At 44.7% G+C, this 12,047-nt stretch overlaps 1 protein-coding gene across 2 annotated transcripts in view; it reads right to left on the bottom strand.

The window, feature by feature from the left end:
- The window catches only part of LOC135391892 (uncharacterized), a 149,929-nt gene extending 140,357 nt beyond the window's left edge, over positions 1–9,572 (bottom strand). The window contains exon 1 of one of the 2 annotated variants that reach the window (XM_064622419.1): positions 9,083–9,572. In XM_064622419.1, the coding sequence (XP_064478489.1) occupies positions 9,083–9,137 (55 nt within the window). In that variant the 5' untranslated portion in view covers positions 9,138–9,572. The remainder of the gene's footprint in view (positions 1–9,082) is intronic. The other variant, XM_064622421.1, reaches the window with a different exon arrangement.
- Between the last annotated feature and the right edge of the window lie 2,475 nt (positions 9,573–12,047).

Raw genomic sequence — 12,047 nt, 5'->3', positions numbered from 1 at the left:
TTTCAATTTAGCGACCGAAGAAAATAAATGTGGCCGCAATGGGCATGGATTGAGTTCACAGCGGGTGAATGCAAGTCTGCGGCCTCTTACTGGGGCTAATTTATTTGCTTATCTTGTGAGAATCCATCCGTGGCCCAATGGGTTCAGGCAATTTCGGGCTGGAGGCATGAAGCGAGACAGCTCGAAAGTAAAAAGGACGTTGTCGTGGCGAGCTCGAGTTGATTGGTTAGTGACCCGAGTATTGGTCAGGGTGACACTGGTGAATTACATGGTGGACCTTCTCAATCTCCGAGCCGTTTATGGTGTGACTTTGGCCATTCTTTGATCTTCAGTGATTACTCCGCTCAGTATAACAAATATGCTGTATGTTGATCAGTAATCAACAAACTACGAGGTCGAAATTAATAATTTTTCCAAAAAGTAGCAACTTTTTTAATGTAAATAAGCAAAATCGCACTAGCAGCATCACATCAATGAAAGAATCTCTGGGTTTACCGCCACTTCAGATACGCAGGAAAATATCTTGACTTTGTCTCTTTCATAAAATTTATCAGCACGCCGAATTGAGTACACAATTTACGTTTATACTTTTTACGTTTACGTTTTACGTCTTTTACGTTTATATTACGTTTTACAATTTGATTTATTTTTTTCTCGCCCCTTCTACATCTCGTCCCGCACTGATCGTTGTTCACATTCACATAAAGGTACAATTAAAATCGCATACATTGCTAAAGTTCACATTTCCTCATGTAACGCTAATTCTTACTTTCATTTATTTTTCCCGCGTGCAGCAACTGAGTGGAACCACCTTCCACGTAACATAGTTGAGATAACTAACCCAGATTCATTCCGCAAAGCAATCTCTCAGCTCCCGTTGTCATAACATTGTGGTTTGTTATTGTATTCTTATTTTCATACTATTTTTATATGTGCAGTTTTGTGTATTCTTTCGCCTCACTCCCCCCCCCCCCCCCTGTAATGTGATAGCGATTGAGGGTAATAAAATAAAATGAAATGAAATGAAACAGCAAAACAATTGCGTAAACTAGAGTTCGCGATCGAATTTAACGTCAAAACTTTTTAACCACAACGTTTTCTATATATATATATATATATATATATATATATATATATATATATATATATATATATATATATATATATATATATATATATACTCATGGAACGATGCGGCAGCACCAGAGGACACGTGTTTCGCCGTGTTTGCGGCTCGTCGGCCCTGGGTGGCTGCGCATCGTTCCGAATTGGCAAACCAGGGGCAACCCCTGGTTTGCCAATTCGGAACGATGCGCAGCTACCCAGGGACGACGAGCCGCAAACACGGCGAAACACGTGTTCTCTGGTGCTGCCGCATCGTTCCATGAGTATCTGTTTTTCTGCGTGCAGCCATAGAAGCCATGTTAATCTGTAAGTTTGAATTACAAACACGTCTAGCATCATTTATTTGTTCCTTTAATGGCTTTCCCCCCTGCATTATATATATATATATATATTACAAAATCTTGAAACTAAGGCCTAGTGGCACTTCATATATGTAGTTGAAGCCTGGCGTATAGACTCTTTTTCTCCATTAACCTATTCGATGTGGTCAGCGAATTCAATTTTCTCCACATACTAACCTCCTATCCCAGATAAGCCTCCAAGAACTTTCCAAGCTACCTAAATCCCAGATCACGTCCACCGTCCTAACCAACTGACAACACCCAGAAAAAAGCATCAATGGCTTCCACGCGATCTATCAAATAAAGGAAAAGACCCACAATACAGATAAGAGGTCACAGGCACACATGCACACACACGCTACGCACCTGCAAAACCCATATCTCTTCTATTTATACATTCAGAGCCAAATAGCAATGTCACGACACATCGAACTCTTCTACACGCTTCATCGCTTTTCAATTTCCTACAGCAAAAATATCGTTTAAAGCCGTGAGAAATCGTATTTTCGGAGCAGCAAATTTTATTATAATCCACAGCTATTGAATCTGGCTCTGCACGCAAAAAAAAAAAAAAATGTTTCCGGGATCTCCATATAGGATTTGAGATCGCATCTGTTTCCTCGCCAAGTTGCACTTTCGGGGAACAAGGTCACGTGATAGAAGAAAAAAAAAAGGTTTTTGTCGCGAACTCGCAGGTGGTCGTTAATAAGTGGAACGCATTAATTGCTTTTCATTAATGGGAGTGTCCTGCCAATTAATTGCGGCGGGTGATCGATTTCAGTATTACGCGGTTTGTGAGTTATGGCCGTTTCGGTACAGCGTCATTAACTCACTGTCCAACAGTTATTATACTTGAGTGAGATTGGTATGAAATCGTTATGCAGATGTCTTAGCTTTCGGGATCGCGAGTTCGTTAGATCTACGAATAGATAAGTTCGTTCTCTATACAAGTTTGTGCCCTCGGCGCGCGAAAGGAGGAGTTCCAGTAATGTAACGAATCCCCTTGCTCTGAAAGACCATGGAGGTGTAAGCGTACTGGGAGTAGCCAGTTCGACTTTGTCGTAACTCACATCCCCGTTTTTTCTTCTTTTTTTTCTTCTTTTTTTTATCACGTCACTATCACTATCACCATGGAGGTGGAGTAACGAAGAGCAAGGACGGTCAAAACAAAAATATGAAACTTCGAGAGCGCTATCAAACGTCATTGGATTGGCGTTCACCAGAAAATATACCTTCCTCGTGACGTGGAATTACGTTTATTTTTTTATTTATTTTATTTTTAGAACAGCGGCAAAACTACACTGCATGCGCATAACACTGGGTCTGAACCAAAAGGAGCCGGCTACGTAGCCATCGTGAGCAGCAAGCCAGTCACACCGTGTATTCCCACGAGTGACATCCTCACGAAAGATGCTAGTGGAAGAAAAGGCGAAAACACTGCTCACAGAGCCCAAGTTCCATCCCGTGTTACGTTGAGCATTCACACGGTGCGGAATAGAGTGGCGTACTGCGCACTTAGCAGACGACACTTAGCAGAAGACACCGTCAGCGTGTTTTCCTGTCGTCTGTTACGGAATATCTTGTGGCTGTGTAAGAGGGTATTCCCCACGACACAGTGTACGTGAAGACACGACGTTGAGCGCTCGCGCTCACGTGACTGCAGAAAGCTATGACACTTTTCGCATCTTCCGCTTCTGGGGGAATGTCGCTCGTGTGAATACACGGATAGATCAACGTTGCTCGACAAATTATTTCCCACCAGACGTCGCCCCGAGCCGTTTTACAGCAATTTTTAGCATTTTCTTTTTGTTCCGTGTTAGTGCCGCGAAGCAGCTGTGGCCATATGAGCGGCGTGCAGATGTGGACAGATGGAGAGAGGACAGCAGGAAGGAGTGGGGGACAGGGGAATTAGTATGCGCCCTGGGCCGACTTCAGGGGGAACTATGCCGACATGTTCTGCCTAGACGGGGATTTGGTCCCCTCAGTGTGCAGATCACTAATAAATAAAACAAACGTTCGTCTGGAAAGCCTTATCTCGCTCGGCCATGCCGCTGGTAGCAAATTAACAATAGTGGGTTTTCGTGCGTTTTAGTGGGTTTTAGCTTTGGTGGTTCTGCACACGCGCAGGACATAGAGAGTTTCGCGCATTGCGCAGAAACACCAACGCTATCCCTGTACGTACGCAAAGGCGACCAACGTTACGTACGCAAAGGCGATAGCGTACGATGCCCTAAAATTCACTAATATTTAGCGTTCCTCGTCACATGTATAACTTATAGCGCTGGGTTTACGAGCAACAAGCTGTTAAACTCCGCCGGTATCGTAAGCTCTCTGTATGCTGCCCTAGCTATAACGAACACCACCCTATAACGAACGAAACACCCGAAACACACACACACACACACACCTAAAAACAAAAACAAATTGTGTCTGACGAAGAGATAACGGCCCGACGCACTCCAGAAACCTTGCAGCGCGTCTTACGCCCTTCTTAGATACACGGCCAGGCTCGTCCTCAACGGATACTTTGACCCTCTTCTTTTATTTCGAATTCGCTATGTATAGAACACCGTTATCCTTAGGTAATTTAATGAGCGCGCAAGCTCGACTGTAATCTCTAAAAGTCGGAGCATGAGAAATGTTGCCGCTGCTTCTTTTTCGGAGAAGATTAGAAGAACGGGTTCCCGTTTGCAAGGGCAGGGCAGGGTCGTTGTTTTTGTAGGAGATGCTTTCCTGTTTTCGAATAGAAGCTCGCTACGCATTGAAAGCGATTGAAAGAGATTATCTCATAGGAAGCCCAATGCATTCTTCTTTTCTCTCTTCTTTTTTTTTTTTTTTTCTCCCACTGTTTCTGAGACTCGTAGATAACCGAGATGTAAGCAGTGATTTCCCCAGAAATTCACTGCTGGGGGGGTGCCGAGCTTTCAAGGGGGGGGGGGGTATGCTTGGTGACGGTTCCACATGCGGAATTTTTCCGCGACACGGAAATAATCGTTGCACAATGCTGAAATTTCTGGACAGCTTTCCCATTTTCTTTGCACATGTTATTACGTTAGAACACAGTACATTAGAATACAGATTCATTATGAACGGCATTTCAACATTAAGATGCATAATCACGCGACCGACAAAGAAAAAAGACTAGCGCCTTGTCTCACGAAGTTCAATGAATACCTAGCAATCAACGGTGAAAACCTTAGACAAAAAAAAAAGCGGAATACCTCACTTGACTGAGTTAGGCGCAAATGGTTCTTGATGATCCACGCCTTGAGTTTGCGTGCCCGCACGCATTTTTGCTCGTATATGCGCGCAATATGTGCATTGAACAGTCACTTTCAAATGATTTTGGACAAATGCATGGTACGATCATCTGCATGTCTGTGGTCCTACAGCCCAAGTTTGACAGTACAGGATGTAATTCATTGCGCCGGACTCACTACCAGAACGTGTTGGTGGCCAGCTGGTCGGGGTCACCTGAGAAATTTCAGGGGGGGGGGGGGTTGCAAAAATGCAGGGAGGGTGTACACCCCCCCCCCCATGGGGGGGGTGGGTGTAGGGAAATCCCTGGATGTAAGAGAAAACATAAGCGACACGATGGCCTGACCTGCATGTACAGGGCGTTTCACCTAAAGTGATGAAACATTCTCATTGCCGCCGCACTCGCCGGAGGATTGTGGAACTTTCGGCAATTACGATCTGGAAACCTTTTGCCACCATTGAGGAATGTTTTGGAAATTTTTTAATTGCGGAAAATTTATTTTTGTCAATTGAACTTCGAAAATTGCCAAGCGAACCTCACTACTTTTTACGGAAATATGAAGTCCTCCACGGATAACTGCGGACCAACAAAAACTATGCACATTATCGCGACAGAAAAAGACGAAAAAAATTAATAAAAATTACGCGCTAGCCCCGCCTGTTTGATTTTCGCAAAGAAGCGCAGGCGAAATGTGCGTCTAGAGCGTTAAGTGTCCACGCCTTCATTTGTTTCGCCTTCTTTGTGATAAAACGGTTGTTTTGTTTTCTTTGGGATGGGGAGAGGTTGTCCCCAGCATCAAGGTCAAAGTGGGGGAAATAAAGGTAAAACCAGAGGCGGGAACACTTCTTCCTCTCCCCCCTTCTTCCGCACGCTCTTCTTTGCGACAATCAAGCAGGCGGGGCCAAAGCGGATTTTTTTACTAATTTTTTCGACTATTTCTGTTGCGATACTGAGCATAGTTTCTGTTGGGTCTGTGGTTAGCCGTGGATGACTTCATATTTCCGTTAAAAAAAAGTGAGGTTCACTTGGCAATTTTCAAACCTCCAATTGAAAAAAAAAATAATTTCCCTCAATTAAGAACTGTCCAAAGCCTTCCTAAATGGCGGCAAGAGTTTCAAGAAGGTAATTGGCAGATCAAAATTTACGATGCAACGAAATTATGCCGGATTTCATGACGCGATAGCTCGGTGACTAATAAACCGATAGCAACCAATCGGTCAAATCCAGATAGCTTACACGTGTAAGATTCCAGCCAGCAAGGCCATTGCGCTGGCTAACGAAATCTCTGGGTGTGGCAGGCGCGTGCGAGAGAGACGGAAATATGAAACTAAAGTACGATCAGAAACGAAGGAAAAGGCAATCAGACGAAAGGATGGTTCAAGAAGAACCAAAAAAGCCTCCAAAGTCCAGGAACCGAGCGATCGAACGTTTTAGGGGCGCGCCGAAGAAGATTAGCGGCAGAGGCAAATTCGACTGCCGACGCGCACAGCAAGCCCTTACCCTCTAATAATAAATGACTAATAAATGGAACGAATAAATGGATAAAGACTGGCATTTATTTCACTAAAATCCCGCAAAGGAATCGGAGATCGTGACGTTTTCATATAAAACTCTACGGGTCGGACACGACTAAGCTCGACCCAATTTTTTTTTCTCATCATTGCGGAGCAGATTTATACCTAAGCTGAGGTAGCCTGTATTTGTGTGATGACAAGACGCATATGTGCCGCACGGTAGGGGAGCAGATATTCTCAGCCAGTAGGGGGTTATGTAACATGTGCCCGAAGTCTCTGGTACTCGGTGCTGGAAACACATTGCGCCATTGGAAACACGGCCCAGAAAGTGGTGAGACGGGAAGAGTAAAAGTAAATGTAGATATAAAATTAAAACACAAAGTACGGTACAACAATAGAGAGTTTTGGTACATCGTGCGGTATCGCCTTTGCGTACGGAAGGGATAGCGTTGGTGGTTCTGCGCACTGCGCGAAGCTCTCTTTCTGTTACGAGCCATCAACGCAATCCCTGCCGTACGCAAAAGGGATAGTGTACGATGCTCTAAAACCTTCTAATCTCAGTAGCGCATAACATTGATTGTTCTAGGTAATCCCCGAGGGCTATAAAACTTCCCAAACAGCACAATGTACTGAAAGTCGAGTGCAATACGGGTGGGCGGTATGTGTCTTATCAGTGTTCTTTAGTTTCACGCGTCTGTTCAAGGCCTTTCACCTACCCGTCCACCCCTATTGCACTCGACTTTCAGTACCCAAGCAGCACAATGTACTGAAAGTCGAGTGCAATAGGGGTGGGTAGGTGGAAGGCCTTGAACAAACTCGTGAAACTAAAGAACATTGATAAGACACATACCGCCCACCCGTATTGAATTCGACTTTCAGTACATTGTGCTGCTTCCCCAAGCAGCACGTTGCATCTTTTTAGTTCTTTCTGGGATGATACTGGTTATCAGCCAGGGCTTCATTCTAACGTGACTATTCATCGTGCCAGACGGTGCCCAAGCAGCACAATGTACTGAAAGTGGAGTGCAATAGGGGTGGACGGGTGGGTGGAAGGCCTTGAACAGACTCCTGAAAGTAAACAACATTGATAAAACACATACCGTCCACCCCTATTGCACTCGACTTTTGGTACATTGTGCTGCTTGGGTGCCTACCAGATGAGATAAGATTCCGTTCATCTCGCGCTGTGATTTTACGCATGAACCGGCGCTCCCTTATCAGCCTGCAAGTAGATATCTCGTGTGTGGTGTCTTCCCTAGGCCGTTTCACGCTAACGTGGCCCATTTCACACCAACATTTTTTCTCGTTCGTTTACTTCAAAAATAGAACCTAAAGGCAATCGAGCCCCGTAGGTTCGAAAGGGTCCGTTTTGGCTCCGTGAAAAACACGGACGAGAAAAACGTTAGTGTGAAAGCGGCCTTTCTCGGGCACGTATACAGGGTGTCCCAGAAAACGTGTCATTGAATTATAATAAAAAACTACACAACCTAGAGTCATGCGGTCAAAGGCATTTGTTCTTACTATGTTTTTGCCACCTCCTCATGTGAATGTCGTGTAACGTAAGTTTAATTATGTAAATTTTTGCGAACTGAACTCGGAAATTTGCCTAGTAAATGTCACTTTTTTACCTCACCAATGTGAAGAGCGTGTCTAATTTACTCAAATTAATGATAATTGACAGGGATATTCAGGAGCTATCCCATCGGAAAAAATAGCCGAACATCATGCTCTACGGAGGTCGCACAGAATAGCGCACGATGAATTTTTCAGCGCAATCTTTGTCAGTCCGACGAAAGGAGGTTGGAAACCCAGCCCACCCCGGCATCGCAAAAAGAGATAACGCAGGCATGGCTTATCACGTCCGACTTTCGCTGGGATAATGCTTTCCCTCTCCCAATTTTAGGAACTGTTACTTTTTCTACTATCACTCTTTGGGCTGGCTACGGAACCTCCTTTCGTCGCACTGCGAGCGATTGCGCTCAAAAAGACATCGCGCGTTATGGTCCGGTGCTCCGAAAAGCATGATATTCGGCTATTTTTTTCGATGGGATAGCTCGTGAATATCACTGTCAATTATCGTGAATTGGAGTGAATTCGGCACGCTCTTCATATTGGTGGGGTAAAAAAGTGACATTCCCTTGGCAAATTTCTGAGTTCAGTTCGCAAATATTTACATAATTAAACTTGGGGTACATTGCATTAACTTTACAAGGTGGCAAAACCCTAATAAGAACAAATGCCGTTGAACGCATGATTCTAGGTGGCGTAGTTTTTTTATTATAATTCAATGACACGTTTTCTGGGACACCCTGTATATCTCTGCACAACTGCTGTGAATTGAATTCTAGACCACCTTCTGCAATTTCTGTTTGTGAATCCAGTACTATAACAGTACGCATCAGGTGGAATCACGCTGAAGTCGTTCAAGATGTAATAACCTTGTACAGTTTTACACATGCACGGAGGCAGTAAGAATATCTAGCTCTTATGAAAATCAACTTAAGGCAGCCCTTAGCTTAATACAGCCCTTCACTCATAGTTGACAAAAGGCATTGACACGCTTTTCAACTAACAAGCCGTTTGTAATACACACAGTTAGCTGCAAGACGCACATAAAAAAAGTAGTGTCCCTCCACTCACGGCGACAATTAATTCAGATATTTTCACGCTGCGACAAGATATATGGACGTTATGTATTCTCAGTCAGCTATATGTCATTACCGATATTACTGACACCAGGCTCTAGTGATACTAGACCAACTCCAGTAAAGCCAGCAGTCAGCATTTCTTCAGTATTCCTGCTGACCGAACGTGCCATCAAAGCAGAAAACGGAGAAACTCACCAGGCGCTATGGGTCTCCTCCAGGCGAGTCTCTTCCACCAGATCGAGCAAGACATACCTCATCCACAGCCTTTGCAATCCACACGTAATAGAAACGTCAACCTCCACACACGGCACCGAGCAACACCAAGACAATCCACACACACGCAGCACCCGGCACGAATGTCTTCTGCGAACGCACCAGCACCGCGTTTGCTATCGCCTTCGTCCACGATCCAAGCTGAGTCGAGTCATTCAAACTGCTGAGGGAGCTTCACATGCGCTTAGTCTCAAGATTATTTTCATTTCAAATAAAGCTTCGTGACTTGCAGTCCTTTGAGCGAGTTGCAGGATTAGAGGAAAATGCAGTAGTCACGCAGCCAACGTAGCAGACACCCAAAATCAGTGAAAGCAGACGACACACGTACAGTGTCTCGCAGACGACAGCACCGATCAACACGGCACGATCGGAATCAGGTTTCAATGTGAATATTCGTGACGCTCTTCTTCAGAGGACGTTTCGGAATGATCTGCCTTTCAATACGAACGCATCTCAAAGCGTCTGCTACGTGAACGCCAAGCGAATACATACATAGAAATGGCTCCGCTCTGATTTCTTTCCTGTTACAGTGTGGTATCTAGCGCAGAAAATACCTGGCGCATCCTTCTTTCTTTTAAACGCAATAATCACGGCGATTATGCCGCCTTCTGCTCTTTAGTGTAGGTGCCTCGTGTATTTTTCGCGCGTTCCATTGTCTTCCGTGTAACTGTCACGATAGCAAATGTACGTTTGTTCTGGAGTGGGTCTGTTCAAGGTTGCCCCGATTTGGGACCGTACCCAAGCAGCACAATGTACTGAAAGTCAAGTGCAATAGGGGTGGACGGGTAGGTAGACCTTGAACGAACTGGTGAAACTAAAGAACATTGATATGACACATACCATCCACCCCTATTGCACTCGACTTTCGGTACATTAAGCTAGCTTGGGTACCTTGGGCAAAGCACACTCAGAGAAAAGAATAAAACGAGTCATTTTGTGGACATTGTAGTCCTCTTGTTTTGTGTTTTCGTAGAGTGCTTGTTTAAAAGATGGACGAAACAACATTACATCTTCGTCGTTACTACTTTTATGACGGCGTACGTACAAGGATTTATTCGGCGGGGGAGAAGGCATCAATTAAATTTTCTGGGCGTCGCTGCCTGCTCTGTTTACTGTGGAACTTTTCCGTTATCCGCTTATGTAAGGCGAGGTAACTGGGGCTATGGACAGGACAGCATACGGGCGCAGGAAGCTATAGACGACGACATCGGGTAAAAGGAGCGATACATCCTGAGCGGGTTCCACGCTTAAAGCGGCAACATCTGCCTGAAAAGTCACGTTGAATCCCAAATATGGTTGTCTTGGTCGCGTGGGAACAGCAAAAGCTCCACTTCCAAGGTTATGCTTAAGGCTGGGAGGCCCTGGGTTTGAAACCTACCACCCGTTGTGCTGCCTGAAGTTTTCCCCCGCATTTTCTGACAGACTTTGCAAGGAAATGTAAGTACAGTTCCCCCTGAAGTCAGCCCAGGACGCATACTAACCCGTTATGTCTCGCACTCCTTCCTGTTCTCTCCTCGTCTGTACATACATGTACACCGCTCATAGTAACAGTTGTCTCGCGGTGCTGAAGCGGAAAAAAATATAACTATCTAAAGTGACTCGCGTGAAGACCGTCCACTCCAAATACTTCCCGGGTGCAAAGAAAATTGAACTGTTTTGCGCGACAGTAAAATGTGACGCGAGTGATGATGATGATAATGGTGACGATCAGATCTCACGTGAATTGTTATTATCTCATTATTATTAGTTATTAATAGTTATTAGATCCTGATCTCGCCATATACAGGTGGCGTCTAGAGTTCTTGTGGGAGGTCGCAGGACGTCTTCCACGATTCAAGTACCCCGTGTGCGGCGCTCTGAAAATCGTGATTACGAGGCGTGGTTTATGATGACAGATGATCACCGTTGTGTACGCATCAGCAGTCAAGCAATATTAGGGGCCCAGATAATCATTACGTCATGCAGCATGCAGCATACGTACGTGTGTTCTGCATTGTGAGGCATTGTTTACAGCTTCGCGCTGCATGTCGCTTTGAAGATTTGGGAGTCTGACCTATACCGTGCATCAGCAGCCGGCGCAACATCAACTCTTTGGAAGTCAGTTGACGAGAAGTCAACGAGTGTCGGATGGCGGGAATTTCTGCCGGACAAATGTGCTGCCATTACGCTTACATGCTGACATCGAGCTCTTTCGGCTACATATACCGAGGTCTCGTTCAAAAAGACACCGATACACGTTCACTCCGGCTACCATTTTACCTTACATACTCTTCAACGCTTTCTCGCATTCACACTGAGAGAAACAGTAAAGAACAGTAAAGGGAATTGTTAATTCAGCTTCGGCAATTAACCTTATAAAGTTAACCTATCTCATTTCTTATGGTCACGGTCGTTTTACAATGTTACTTGTCATGCGCCGTTGATGACGATCATGATGATGATGGATAGAAGAAAAAAATGGGGATCATGTGCCGTTAATCAACCCGCTGCGCGGTTCCACGCAAAGCTGTAGAATTAATGCTATTTTAAAATTAATGAATTAGTTAGTTACTTGCTCAGTAAATTAGTAAAATCAACTCTGGAATATACGTTAAAATGTCGAGCTGATGGTGGGACACCCAAAAATAGGTCGACCTCCACATAACGGGCTCTATGGCATGTGGTACTTTTGGGTGGATGCCCAATATAGGCTTCATACTTTCCTTCCCACAATCACCGGTCCAAACGCCCAGATAAACGCAATGCTTCGTACGAAAGCGCACTCATTGAAGTCGGTGAAACAAAAGTGTGGATGGTCTCCGTCATGCTTAGCATATGCACTTTCTGCATAATCATTACTCCGATTCCCAGGCTCTGAGGTTGAATTATATGTCTCTGCGTCGAATGC

The sequence above is a fragment of the Ornithodoros turicata genome, chromosome 4 (assembly GCF_037126465.1).
Source record: "Ornithodoros turicata isolate Travis chromosome 4, ASM3712646v1, whole genome shotgun sequence".
Taxonomy (NCBI): Eukaryota; Metazoa; Arthropoda; class Arachnida; order Ixodida; family Argasidae; genus Ornithodoros; species Ornithodoros turicata.
Note: the sequence above shows the minus strand (reverse complement) of the source record. Positions and strands in the feature narration are given on the sequence as shown.